Source organism: Argopecten irradians, chromosome 15, assembly GCF_041381155.1.
Source record: "Argopecten irradians isolate NY chromosome 15, Ai_NY, whole genome shotgun sequence".
Classification (NCBI taxonomy): Eukaryota; Metazoa; Mollusca; class Bivalvia; order Pectinida; family Pectinidae; genus Argopecten; species Argopecten irradians.
Window position 1 is genome coordinate 2,416,986 of NC_091148.1, and position 15,463 is coordinate 2,432,448.

At 36.3% G+C, this 15,463-nt stretch overlaps 1 protein-coding gene across 3 annotated transcripts; it reads right to left on the minus strand.

The window, feature by feature from the left end:
- Positions 1-231: 231 nt before the first annotated feature.
- LOC138309303 (NADH dehydrogenase [ubiquinone] flavoprotein 1, mitochondrial-like) lies at positions 232-15,099 on the minus strand. 3 transcript variants are annotated; one of them, XM_069250484.1, is made up of 14 exons: positions 14,944-15,099; positions 13,409-13,479; positions 10,061-10,150; positions 9,430-9,578; positions 9,033-9,166; positions 8,297-8,361; positions 7,847-7,951; positions 7,265-7,390; positions 6,071-6,136; positions 5,216-5,382; positions 2,656-2,809; positions 1,912-1,966; positions 1,077-1,186; positions 232-568 (listed from the first exon to the last, which is right to left on the minus strand). In XM_069250484.1, exons 1-14 carry the CDS (start codon positions 14,984-14,986, stop codon positions 488-490), a joined length of 1,416 nt encoding a protein of 471 aa, XP_069106585.1. In that variant the 5' UTR covers positions 14,987-15,099; the 3' UTR covers positions 232-487. The 3 variants fall into 3 exon arrangements, with proteins under 3 accessions (XP_069106585.1, XP_069106584.1, XP_069106583.1); XM_069250483.1 differs by lacking the exon at positions 13,409-13,479 and adding an exon at positions 10,946-11,016 and having other exon boundaries at positions 14,944-15,053; XM_069250482.1 differs by lacking the exons at positions 13,409-13,479; positions 14,944-15,099 and adding exons at positions 10,946-11,016; positions 12,479-12,521.
- Positions 15,100-15,463: the final 364 nt, after the last annotated feature.

A 15,463-nucleotide genomic window follows, 5' to 3' on the forward strand; every position in this document is an offset into this window, starting at 1 on the left:
GACCCAATAAGCGCCCAGGGCGTTTAAAAAATTGAAAAAGTGCTAATAAGACGAAATTATTGGAAATCTATAAAGTTTTGTGTAGCTTTGGTCTTTTTTTATGCCTGGGCACATTGGAATAAAGGCCTCAAAAATGGGGAGGGGCGCTTATAGGGACATGGGCGCTTATTGGGTTGAATACGGTAGGTCACATTGCAAGTGACAAAAAAAGAACTACTGTAACAATCGTGATAAATTTTGGGCCTTTAATCACAGTAGTCAGCTGTGGTCAAAGCGACTCGCACCAGTATCACAAAGTACATATTAAAATATTTACATTTATCTGTCATCGAAATGTACAATCCATTCACACTTAATAGTCTTTGTAGTCAAATTTGTCTTTACTACATCAAAAACACCACTTAGCACAATATCCAGGGTGAAACTTCAACAAGCGTGACTGTCACTAGAATCTGTACACGGACATAACAGACCAAAGTCTGCAGTATCATGCTGTTGCCTTTTGCTGTTTCTTTGCAAATTCTGACATCCTTCGCTCAAGTTCTGGTCTAAAATGTCGAATAAGTCCCTAAAATTAAATAAACATATTTATTAGTTAGAATTAAATTTTACAGAACATTTATCAAAAATTAGATAGATATTATTTAGGTTGTATATAAAAACATCAAATCAATAAATGTGATTATTTTATTCATTAGTTCATTAAATAAAATGATATATACACAGGTTATAGATATTCCTACTCAATTTGGTATATTTCACGAGCGATAAGATAACATGAAAATTAATCACTTTGACAATAACTTAGATTACAGTATATTTTTCAGAACGTTGTCTGTACAGATCATCATCACAGTAAATATTTTAGATTACAATATATTTTTCAGGACGTTGTCTGTACAGATCATATTTACACAGTAAATATTTTAGATGACAGTATATTTTTCAGGACGTTGTCTGTACAGATCATCATCACAGTAAATATTTTAGATTACAGTATATTTTTCAGGACATCGTCTGTACATGTTATCTTTACACAGTAAATAATTTGTCCTTGTTATGCTAAGAGATCCTACCTGTACTGGCCAGGCGGCCCCGTCTCCTAAAGCACATATTGTGTGTCCCTCTATCTGTTTACTTAGTTCATACAGCATGTCAATCTCCTCCGGCTGAGCATTCCCAGACTCTGTGGAAGACAGGACCCATTAAAGATAGGTTTTAATGGTCATCTGACTAACAGTACAAAACAACACAGTCACAGTAAACAGAAGTGGCTAAAAATAGACAAGGCAATAGAGCGAACGCCTTAGTTGAAGTTTCCAAAATATTTGAAGACTTTGACCTTAAAAGTAGGTCAAGGTCATTCATTTGAACAAACTTGGTAGCCCTTCATCTTAGTATATTACAGACCAATTATGATTACCCTGGGCTTATTGGTTATTGAGTAGAAGTCATTTGGATGAACATTTTACGAACACTGACTGTGGGCAGCACAGTATGACAGATGAAACATAATGACTATAGGTCATGTCCTAACAAGAGGCCCAAGGGCCTGAACGGTCATCTGAATACATTGGCAATAGCCTTATAGGAAATTAATTAGATATGGTGTCATGGTAGCCATCTTCAGTTTGGGATAAACCAGAGATGTAACAACTCTTTTTCAAGATAATTTCAGGGTCATTCCAGGCAAGTTTCAGCCAAATCGCACAGGTAGAACTAAGAAGTTCAAAATACGTTTTCAAGATGGCCACTGTTGTGGTTACAATAATTGTAACAGACGGAAGGACAGACGGACCACGGACGAAAAGCGATATGAATAGCCCACCATCTGATGATGGTGAACTTATAAATGTAACATAGTAGTTACAGGACAAAAATATCAACTGTTTTAAAGTATGTGTTAATTACCAAATCTGGTCATCATCTTCATCATCCATCCTGTTCCTTCTCGACAAGGTGTGCACTGCAATGTAACAATCAGTGTAAATAATCTACAATGTAACTATCTCCATGATATACAGGAAAATCATTTACAATGTAAAAAGATAAATAGTCTACAATGTAATAGTGTAAATAATCTACAATGTAACTGTAAATAATCTACAATGTAACAATGTAAATAATCTACAATGTAACAGTGTAAATAATCTACATTGTAACATTGTAAATAATCTACAATGTAACAGTGTAAATAGTCTACAACGCAACAATGTAAATAATCTACAATGTAATATACACCTGTCCACAGCTCTTGTGTTTGTAGAACTCTATGAGACACGAAATACGCCTTACAATGTAAGATTTACCTGTCCACAGCTCTTGTGTTTGTAGAACTCTATGAGACACGAAATACGCCTTACAATGTAAGATTTACCTGTCCACAGCTCTCGTGTTTGCAGAACTCTATGAGATGTGAGATACACCTAACAATGTAATATTTACCTGTCCACAGCTCTCGTGTTTGTAGAACTCTATGAGACGCGAGATACACCTTACAAATACAATATAATATTTACCTGTCCACAGCTCTCGTGTTTGTAGAACTCTATGAGACGTGAGATACACCTTACAATGTAATATTTACCTGTCCACAGCTCTCGTGTTTGTAGAACTCTATGAGACGTGAGATACACCTTACAATGTAAAATTTACCTGTCCACAGCTCTCGTGTTTGTAGAACTCTATGAGACGGGAGATACACCTGACAATGTCGGCATCTTTGTTCATCACGATGATGGCTGCTGTACCAAGACCAGTCTGGGCCTGTACCAGAGCATCGAAATCCATCATCACATCATCACACACACTGAAATTGTATTGAAATCCATCAGAGATATTTAAACTGACAAATGAATCACCACAGTGTTCTCGTTAAAAGCAGGTTACCGGCAAAAACAGCTGTCTATTTGTTTGTTTACAACCGGCTATTTTAATCAGAAATAAGTATTGGCCACCTCTAAGGCTTGTGGCCCCAACCACATATAATTAATTATCAACCATCTATTAAACAAGAGGCCCATGGGCCTTTACGGTCATCTGACTCATGGCACAAAACAACAAAGTCACAGTATAAAGTAGTGGTTAACAATTAATATAAATAGTACAAGGAACTCCTTAGTTGAATATGTAAGTTTCTGAAATAGGTAAATGTCATTTGTTGAACAAACTCGGTTGCCCTTCATCCATATATGGTTGTAACCCATTCAAGGATTAATATAAGGAGTCAGATTTTAAAGCCAAATTTCAGCTAAGCTCCCAGTTTGGACCTCCGCCGTACTATCCCCATGGGTCTTAGCCTGGTCCTTTATAAAATATGATTGTCCTCACCTAAAGTTCCCCCTTCTGAATCAATTAAAACCCCTTTAGACCAATTTTTCATTGAGATCTGAAATGAACCCCAACACAGGAAGTGGGCCAGCAGCCATCTTGAAATACCAAATTTTTTACGAAAATGTTTGCATGTTGTTCGGCATCAATTAAAACCCCTATAGACCAATTTTCATTAAGATCAGAGACTGAAACCTTAAAACAGGAAGTCGGCCAGCGGCCATCTTGGAATACAATAATATTTACGAAAATGTTTGCACGTTGTTCAGCATCAATTAAAACCCCTATAGACCAATTTTCATTGAGATCAGAGTGAAACCTGAAAACAGGAAGTGGGCCGGCTAAAAGAACGAAAATTTGCCCTTTTGGGGCCCCACCCCTCAGCCCCTAGAGGTCGGACCAGGCTCATTTATATAAAATATGATTGTCCTTCCACAATGATGTTTCAAACCAAATATGGATGAAATCCATCCAAGGATGAAGGAGGAGTAGGATTTTAAAGCTAAAATTAAGAAAATTTGCCCTTTTGGGGCCTCGCCCCTCTGACCCTAGGGGTCGGACCAGGCTCATTTATATAAAATATGATTGTCCTTCCCTAATGAAGTTTCACAACAAATATGGATGAAATAAATCCAAGGATGAAGGAGGAGTAGGATTTTAAAGCTAAAATTAAGAAAATTTGCCCTTTTGGTGCCCCATCTCTCAGCCCCTAGGGGTCGGACCAGGCTCATTTATATTAAATATGATTGTCCGTCCCTAATGAAGTTTCACACCAAATATGGATGAAATCCATCCAAGGAGGAAGGAGGAGTAGGAATTTAAAGCTAAAATAAGAAAATTTGCCCTTTTGGAGCCCCACCCCTCAGCCCCTAGGGGTCGGACCAGGCTCATTTATATAAAATATGATTGTCCTTCCCTAATGAAGTTTCAAACCAAATATGGATGAAATCCATCCAAGGATGAAGGAGGAGTAGGATTTTAAAGCTTAAAATAAGAAAATTTGCCCTTTTGGTGCCCCACCTCTCAGCCCCTAGAGGTTGGATCAGGCTCATTTATATAAAATATGATTGTCCTTCCCCAATGATGTTTCAAACCAAATATGGATGAAATCCATCCAAGGATAAAGGAGGAGTAGGATTTTAAAGCTAAAATTAAGAAAATTTGCCCTTTTGGGGCCCCGCCCCTCTGACCCTAGGGGTCGGACCAGGCTCATTTATATAAAATATGATTGTCCTTCCCTAATGAAGTTTCACACCAAATATGGATGAAATCCATCCAAGGATGAAGGAGGAGTAGGATTTTAAAGCTAAAATTAAGAAAATTTGCCCTTTGAGGTCCTGCCCCTCTGACCCTAGGGGTCGGACCAAGCTCATTTATATAAAATATGATTGTCCTTCCCTAATAAAGTTTCACACCAAATATGGATGAAATCCATCAAAGGATGAAGGAGGAGTAGGATTTTAAAGCTTAAAATAAGAAAATTTGCCCTTTTGGTGCCCCACCTCTCAGCCCCTAGGGGTCGGACCAGGCTCATTTATATAAAATATGATTGTCCTTCCCCAATGATGCTTCAAACCAAATATGGATGAAATCCATCAAAGAATGAAGGAGGAGTAGGCTTTTGTATAAATAGTCTTACGCACGACGCACGGCGGACGGCGCACGGCGGACGGCGGACGGCGCACGACGACGGACGAAACGCGATGACAATAGGTCATCCTGACCTTCGGTCAGATGACCTAAAAACTTATTGAGAACCCTGCACCATAATGAAAATACTGACAGAATAGAACAAAGAACTAAGAGATCGTGATGAAGGGTTACATAATTCTGATGTTTACCACTAAAACAAAACATCTCAGCAATAAACATGCAGGCTGGTTACCTTTTTGGTATGAGTGGTGTAGAGGACCCCCCAGGGATCACAGCCAGCAGGTTATCCCAGCCCCCAATCACTCCACCAGCGTGTCGCTCAATCAGCTCCCGTAGTGGGATGGACATTTCCTCCTCAACAGTCGTAGGATTATTTACATGGCCGGAAATGTTGAAGAGCTGAAGAGTCACATTAAGTATTACTGATTATGTAAAATTGGATGCATTTTTATAGACATACTAAAGATGCTCCACCGCTGACAAATGACATTTTTTCATTATCAAAAACACGAGTTACTTACTTTACACCATTACCACCATTGAAAAGTTTGAGCTTCTAATTTCACTTCAAGTTAAAGTTACAAAAAATAATTAAATGCATCCCGAAAAAATTCCATGGCACTATATCCTATATGGAATTAAGTACTGATTGCGCATGCACCAAAGGCAAAATAAATTATTTTTTTGTGTTAATTAGACATATATACACGATTAAACACCAATTATCGTTCAAGTGATTAATATCATTTATGCTCTGTCGGCGGTGGAGCATCTTTAAAGATGCTCCACCGCTGACAAATGGTATTTTTTCTCTATCGAAAACAGAAGCAGACGATTAAGTATTTTTCTTCATTTGCAAAAGTTACTCATTTTACACCATTACCACCAATGGAAAGTTTGAGTTTCTAATTTTACTTCAAGACGAAAATTTTGCACTATGTCCTATATGAAATAAAGTACTGATGGCGCATACACCAAAAGCAAAATAGATTATTTCATTATTTTTTGTGTTAATTAGACACATACACACACAATTAAACACCAAGTATTGTTAAAATGATGAAATGAGCACCAAGTTTGCCCTTACCTTTGAACCACGGTTTCGTTCCCTTCCAAATGAAGCAAACCAGTCACCAGACCGTCTACAAATGGCCTAAAATAAACAATATCATTGTGCTATATAGTGATTCTATTTATAGATTTGCAATGCCTCAACATTACATACAAGAGCTGTTGGAGAACAGCAAAGCTCGCCTATTCAGAAGAAGTTGATGTTCAAGTATTTACTATTTAAACATGGAAATATGACAAATTAACAGACTCAAAAACCCCCTAAAGGGCCCCAAATTGGTTGTATTATCACGTTCAGCATCCATACACATTAGGAAAATAAAATCATAAACATTTATGATGACTTTTGCTTAAACAATTGACAAAATAGAAACTTGCTCAAAAAACTTTAACATGGAAATATGACAAATTAACAGACTCAAAAAAAAACTAAAGGGCCCCAAATTGGTTGTATTATCACGTTCAGCATCCATACACATCAGGAGAATAAAATCATAAACATTTATGATGACTTAAGCTTAAACAATTGACGAAACAGAAACTTGCTCAAAAACTTTAACGTGAAATGGGACGCCAACGCTAACGCCGACGCCGGGGTGACAACATTAGCTCCCACTATTCTTCGAATAGACGAGCTAATAATCATAATTATTTCAGTTTCCAAGAGGTGTGGAAGGTCTTAAGGGATATTTCATCCACCTTTTCCTGAAAATAAATCTAATTTATTTTCAATTAAAGGCAAAAATTCATTTATACATGTATATCTAAACGCACCAGGGCTCTCACAAGTACCCAGTTACTAGTCAGGGAGGTATCTGGGGTTTGAAAATGTGTACCCGGGTTGCTGTCTAAATAGGACAAGCGACATTCTCGCAATTTCTTTTTTCCATGAACGTTCCTAGAAATCCCGAGAACTGATTATCATTGACGGACATGTGTACATTTCATACCAGTAAGTAACTTGACCTCTTACCGGTGAGGGGCCACTGTGGCCGAGTGCTTAAGATGTCCCGACATATTACCACAAGCCCTTCACCCCTGGGATGCAGGTTTGCATCCCGTGTGGGGCAGTTGCCAGGTACTGACCACTGGTCAGTGTTTTTTAGCAGGTACTCCAGTTTTCCTCCACCAACAAACCTGGCACGTCCTTATATTTATATGACCCTGGCTGTTAATAGATCGTTAACCTAATAATAAAAAAAAAACTTACCGGTGCTACGGCGACAGTCTCGACATTGGCTACAGTTGTAGGACAGCCGAACACACCAACATCAGCAGGGAATGGCGGCTTTAGTCTGGGTTTACCAGCCTTACCCTCTAGGGACTCGATCAGTGACTGTAAATAGACACCAATACACTCATTATTCTAGCCTTACAGATTCTCACATGTGTGTTACTTAATGAACGAATTAGGTTTAGGGAATAATCAACAACAAATGTTTTTTCAATCAACTATACAATCTATTATATAATGAAGCCAGTATATATGTCAGTGCTGGAGTGCAGAATTCACCATGAATCCATCTTGTATTCAGAATGGATAATTTTTTGGGGTGAAAAAAAATTGAAAATGTATTTTCCACACCCCCAATTTTAACCTTAATCTAAAAATTAGCACGACCGTGAACAAGTCTTGGCCGTATTAAGGACATGGACCTTACCATAGTTAAAAAGTAACGAAGAAGTTTTGTATTAAAACTTGAAACCTGTTCAAAGGGAGATAATCCTTTCAAAGGAAGATAATCCTATTACATCGTTTACACTCTATTACTACTGTTGATCTGATACTTACAGTCTCCTCTCCACAGATGTAGGCCCCAGCCCCACGGTGAACAAACACGTCAAAGTCGTAGCCAGAACCACAGGCATTTTTACCAATAAATCCAGCTTTGTACGCCTAAAACAAATCATGATTTGTTAAACATCTCCGCCACACTGTATCATTTGGGTTATCTAGCTATTTTGATGTAAAGACTATAATTACTCCTATGATTCATTACAAGAGGCCCAGAGGGCCTGTATTACTCACCTGGTTCTTTTTTTTTTAAGTTATTACCACAAAGACTCTAATAATTCCCCTCAGTCTGTGACATTCGGGCCAGTTGAGCTAAAAACACCTAGTTCTTCCAATTGTTATTGAAATATATTTCAGATTTCCATTAAGTTCTAGATAATTATTAGAATTTCACTATTTTAGACGTGTATTGTATTGATGAGATGATTATATAAGGGATTGACTCACCTCCTTTATAGCCACATTTAGGTTCGACGCTTCATTGTAAAACTCTCCTCTGATGTAGATGTACGCTGTAATGTATAACACTAACTACAATATTCAATCATATTCTGATCATCCTGAATTAAATATCCTGCAATAAGACAGAACTAGTAGAGAAAGAGAAAGCAGTTAGTAATAGCATAATAAACTATCAATATCCAAGTTATAAGTAAATATCTAATCAGTGAAAAATTTAAAATGACATACTGATAATAATGTTATATATGCAAACATATTTTTGGTGGATAAATGTTCACACGTTTTGTAGATTGAAGGTTGAAAAAAATTTAAGAAAAAAAAAAAAAAAACAGTGCACAAGCTTCAACTACAACATTAGATGTTTTAAACTGTTGATTTGATTGCCTTGCAAAATGAAAACTGAAGTTGACTTCAGTCAACCTTATATAAACCATGGATTTGATTTCCAGCAGATTATTTGTTTCTTAGATTTACAGAATTTGTACCAAAATTCTTGATGTTGTGAATAACCAAACAAAATTTAGGTTGTTATTTGTTTGCTCGAGGACAAAACTGATAAAAAGTTTTTTATTAAGCACTGATTTTATAGAGTCTGTTGGGATACCGGAAACACAAATATTTTTTTGTATGGCCTCAAGGTGATGAGGATCTTACAACATCTCATAGAGGGTTATGGTGACGAGGATTACAAAGATAGGACTATTCGAGTTGGTTTACTGACCTGCCTGAGCCCTCATAGCGCGACCAGCTATGAGACAGCCCTCGACCAGCTTGTGTGGGTCATGCCTCATTATCTCCCTGTCCTTACACGTCCCTGGCTCTCCCTCGTCAGCATTTACTACCAAGTACTTAGGTCTGAAAACAAACATTAAATCATTGTTCCTGGCTGTTATACCAACATTTATGAACACAAATGAAGTTACACATTGCTTAGTTATATGATTAAACCAATTTATGAAAACAAAATTTCAGTGACCTGACCTTAAAGGAAGGCTTTGCCCAACAAAATATACAGACTTAAGGCCTTTTCCTATATTAAATATAGTGTTTTATGTTCCTTTCAATCAATTTAGTTTAAATTCAAATGTAGTTTCTATGGTGGTAACAATAAGCTGTACCTTCCATCACTGGGCCGGTTCATGAATCCCCATTTCATTCCAGTAGGGAAACCTGCCCCTCCACGACCTCTCAGCCCCGAGGTCGTGACCTCCTTTAGGATCCAATCGTGTCCCTTATCCAAGATCTCCTTAGTTTTGTACCAGTCCCCCTAAAATGTACAAGGCCATGAGGAATCACAGTGAAGATTTCAATTCCACTTCTAGATTTACATTAAATAATCAATATAAAGAAAATATCAAATAGAAGCAAATCTGAATTAACACTTAACATTACCATGAATATGTTCACAAATCAATCCATTGAGCATTTATTCCGTTTTGCATATTACAGAGTTAGCTCCCTTGGGGATAGGTATCCATTGTGACGTTATTATTTTATAGGTGCAATTTACGTTGTTTTCTCCGAAAAGTATGACGTTATGCTCGCAAACAGATGACGTCACAATCAATCCTTAACCACAATTGCAGATAACTCTGTAATATGCAAATACAGAATAAATTAGGATTCATAAAATCTAAAGTGGTTGAATTCAATATTGTAAGTGGAATTTTCAATCAGTACAATATGTGATACGGTATATGTATTATATTGAAAATTGAACTCTGCTGGCAGCTTGTGTGTCCTACTTACTCGGCCCATGGCTCCTTTGATTCCCCAGTCATGTCTGCCATATAAATTTGTGAAAATTCTGTCTTCATCTTTCAAAGGACCATATTTTGTCTGTAATAAAGGTAATTAGATTGAGGGTGAAACTGTTCCAGATATTGATATTGATCAAGAAAAAAAAATACATTTTAATTTCAAGCTATGTCAACTGTTCTGACCCAAGCAAAAAACACTGAAATCAAATTGATGTGGGCCCACCCCCCCCCCCCCCAGGATTTTAAGGCAAGTCCAGAAAACTAGATTTCAAATTTTGATGAGTGCCTTTACTATACTGTAAAGAGTAAATCAAGGAAACATATTAAAATTTGAAATATCAAAGTTTAACAACTAAAAGCAACAAGAGATCTCAGAGGGATCTTGGCACCCACCAAAGAATGATCTATGTCTGACAATGGAAAGAAGGATCTTTCCCTGCTTTTTAACTTGAACTACAAACCATTTATGAACTTTGAGAAAGATCACTTCTATACATTCTGAAGAACAGCAATAACAAATTTCAACTTTCAAAAATCAAAATCCAAGTTGGCAGCCTGTCGGCCATCTTTTTAACCAATCACAGTCCCAAAATGCAATATGCACAACTAGAGCCCTAAGGGAATCTACATCAGAAATTCAAAACTGATCCCTGCAGTACTTTCTGAGGAATAGCGATAACAAGAATTGTTAATGGACGGATAGGCAAAGGACCGATGGACAGAAGCTTAAGGACGGACCATAGACAAAAGCCGATTTGAATAATAGCCATCCATCAGATGTTTCAATATCTAAAAAGCATTCAGAGTTTGATCAAATCTAGTCTATGACCCATGGCCAGTCATTAATTTGATAATGAACACACATAGTACGTACCTTTTCAGGCTTTGCTTCTGTTGTATTAGTTCTCACACATGCTACTGAAAGCTGTGGCACTTTCTGTACAGCTGAAGCATACAAGAATACGATTAACATATATGACAGACTCGTGGACATTTTGGATTCCTTTCATTATTCAAACATATTTTTATATTACTTTGATATGATTATAAATTACAATAAAACAATTTTTCATATTTGAATTGAATTGATCAGATTGAGAAACATCCTATAAGTTGACATCTAGGTATAGGCACACAAAATCCTAGCTGCAACATTGTACTGTTAAAGACAGCTAATGATGTCATCTTTAGAGCTACAATTGAAATTGGTACAGGTTCTATTACTACAAACATATGGATATTATCGGAAAAATATATTTTTATCAGCCTCACATTAGGACTTGCAACACTATCTGCAATGGGGTGGAATTCATACCCTGCCAGGAACAGAGTGGAGACAGGTTATGATTATTTGTTCTATAACTTGATATCACGATATGTTACAGTCTTTTTAAAACCACTGGTGTTATTATAAAATTGATTTTAAATCGATGGAACTGTTATTAAACTGAACTGTTATGAGGTAAAGATTATTTAGATACCTAGAAATCCTACATTAATTACAACGTTAAGAAATCAATTGAAAAAATCTCCATTTTTTTAAGATGATGGTTCCCCAGCCTGTACAGGTACATGTACCTTGAGAAAAAATTCAATGACACATGCATATATATGCATGCATCTAATAAGCACACAATAATTCATTTTTCAATGGTAATAACAAAATTAAATGTATTATAAGATACAGTATCAGTGATTTTTCTCCTTACATAACTGGGGTCGATTAACGATCCCATTCCCAAAGCCAACCCCCCCCCCCTATTTTTTTCCCCATTTACTATTAAAAATTCCCAAATCAAATCTCTACAAAACAAACAAAACCCGAATAGCTCTCCCCTCGTTGTTTAATCTAAAACTACTCTGAAACTGTTGTTATGGTCGTCACCTTTTGATAAAATGAAACAGTTTACTGTTTTACAATATCTAATCACTTATTATACCATGTTCAGTAATGGGTAGCCTTTTCCCAAAAGTGCTTTTTTTGCGATTAAAAATTCCAAATTTGTTACAAAAACTTTTCCCACAATACCCTGAAAAATCACCGAGTATGTCTTATCTATCACAGAGCTGTCAATTCAATTTCATAATCAATATCACACTCAAATTTAGCGAGTGTTGCAGTAAATTGGAATATGATCCATGTTCTTGATTGTTATATAAAAGAAACTTTGTAGGCTTATGACATAACTTTCATATTTACCTAGTAAGTTTCGAGTAGATATTGAGAAATCAAATTATTCAGTTCTATTTTGTTACATAACTGTCTGCAGTCTGTATGTACTGAACAGGAGCCAGGCACGCAAGATTATGTTTTAATTTTCATAAGCCTAAATGAGCATAGACATTTTTTAATTAGTTCATAAGATAAACAACCGTATGTGTGTTTCACAAAAAAGCCCTATCTCACCTGAAGCAATCCGTGACGTCGTTAATCTGCAGAGGCTTGCCATAGCATACTTAAAAGTATTCGAAGTTTGATCATTCCTAGTCTCTGACCCATGGCCAGCAGGGCTGCGGAAAAATTTTGAAATGTACTCGTCCGTCGGACAAGTGCTTCATCACAATCTACTCGTCCGAATGACATTTTTACTTGTCCGCAATATTTGTCAGATAAATAAGTAGATGTGACTGTATATATTAGCCTACAGCGGTTTTAGATATATCCATTTGATTGTTAGAACTGTATTGATGCCGATTCGGGATAACATGACTAACAGACAGTTTTACAAGAAGACCTACAAAACATTTAATTCCCAAACAATTTTGTATGCAAGTGTTTTATAAAAAAGATATCTTTTTAAAGGGTCGATATTTTAACTTACTTTCCAATGTAGTAGGTATATATTATTTTTAACTCCATTAGCTTACTGGTAAGATTTTTTTGAGGCGAATGTCGCTAAAAACTGATCGAAGCAAATTTCGCTGTGACATCTTGTTTTTCGATACACCTCTAGACTCTTGATTACGATATCAATAGACCTCGGATTTATTCATGTTACAATGCTGTACATGCGCATGCGCATTGAAAACGAAAGTCGGGAATTCCTAGAATGATGCAGAAAACGAAAGCTTATCATTGCTTCGTCGTATTTTTAAGAAACCGTTACGAATGTCAGACCCTATATAAATTTACCGAGAAACGATATAATTAATAAGGTGTAGGTCATATAGTCATTGTCAGAATTTTTCACTCGTCCGACGGACAAGCGTGATGTCAACATTCACTCGTCCGATGGCCAAATCCACTCGTCTAGACGAGCGGACGAGTACTTTTCCCCAGCCCTGGCCAGTCATGAATTTGTGACTCTAAGTTGATGAACAAACATAGTACAAATACCTTTTCAGGCTTTGCTTCTGTTGTATTAGTTCTCACACACGCTACTGAAAGCTGTGGCACTTTCTGTACAGCTGAAACATACAAGAATACGATTAACATATGACAGACTCGTGGGCATTTTGGATTCCTTTCATTATTCATACATATTTTCATATTATTTTAATGAGATTATATATTAGAATAAAACAATTTTTCATATTTGAATTGAAATGATCAGATTGAAAAATGTAAGTTGATGTCTAGGTATAGGCATACGAAATCCTAGCTGCAACATTGTACTGTTAAAGACAGATAATGATGTTATCTTATAATTAGAGCTACAATTGAAATTGGTACTGGTCTATTACTACAAACATATGGACATTATCTGAAAAATATATTTTTATCAGTCTCACATTAGGGCTTGCAACACTATCTGCAAAGGGGTGGAATTCATACCCTGCCAGGAACGGAGTGGAGGCAGGTTATGATTATTTGTTCTATAACTTGACATTATCACGATATGTTACAGTCTTTTTAAAACCACTGGTGTTATTATAAAATTGATTTTAAATCGATGGAACTGTTATTAAACTGAACTGTTATGAGGTAAAGATTATTTAGATACCTAGAAATCCTACATTAATTACAACGTTAAGAAATCAATTGAACAAATCTCCATTTTTTTTAAATGATGGTTCCCCAGCCTGTACAGGTACATGTACCTTGAGAAAAAATTCAATGACACATGCATATATATATGCATGCATCCAATAAGCACACAATAATTCATTTTTCAATGGTAATAACAAAATTAAATGTATTATAAGATACAGTATCAGTGATTTTTCTCCTTATATAACTTGGGTCGGTTAACGATCCCATTCCCAAAGCCAACACCCCCCCCCCTATTTTTTTTCCCATTTACAATTAAAAATTCACAAATCAAATCTCTACAAAACAAACAAAACCCGAATAGCTCTCCCTCGTTGTTTAATCTAAAACTACTCTGAAACTGTTGTTATGGTCGTCACCTTTTGATAAAATGAAACAGTTTACTGTTTTACAATATCTAATCACTTATTATACCATGTTCAGTAATGGGTAGCCTTTTCCCAAAAGTGCTTTTTTTGCGATTAAAAATTCCAAATTTGTTACAAAAACTTTTCCCACAATACCTTGAAAAATCACCGAGTATGTCTTATCTATCACAGAGCTGTCAATTCAATTTCATAATCAATATCACACTCAAATTTAGCGAGTGTTGCAGTAAATTGGAATATGATCCATGTTCTTGATTGTTATATAAAAGAAACTTTGTAGGCTTATGACATAACTTTCATATTTACCTGGTAAGTTTCGAGTAGATATTGAGAAATCAAATTATTCAGTTCTATTTTGTTACATAACTGTCTGCAGTCTGTATGTACTGTACAGGAGCCAGGCACGCAAGATTATGTTTTAATTTTCATAAGCCTAAATGAGCATAAACATTTTTTAATTAGTTCAAAAGATAAACAACCGTATGTGTGTTTCACAAATAAGCCCTATCTCACCTGAAGCAATCCGTGACGTCGTTAATCTGCAGAGGCTTGCCATCTTCTCAATAATCCAGATCTCATGCCCTTGTTTTCGTAACCAAAATGGCAGACGAAAGTCACAATCGATGTGATCTTAACGCTTGATAAGTCCCAATACCACCAAAGCGTATGTGAGACCTCGACGTAGAAGTGACAGCCAGAATGTATATGTTAGTTAGAAGTTATCGTTCCTTAACCGTTAAAACCAACACTGGATCTGGGAGCATGAATTAAAGGCCCACTACCTTTCCGAAACGGCTTTTAATTTTTAAAATGGAAATGTAAAACGAGATTGATAGTTTTAAAAAAAGTCGCAAAAGTTATCAACTTACCGGTAATGCTACACTTATCATTACCTTCTGAACAATAAGAATTCAATTTAGATAGATAAAATGTTAATTTTCATAACGCGGGTCGTCTTATGTTTCCCGCCGTCGTCCTAAATACCGCGCGGTAGTTTGATCATCACTGCGCCAGAAGGCAAAACACCGAAATG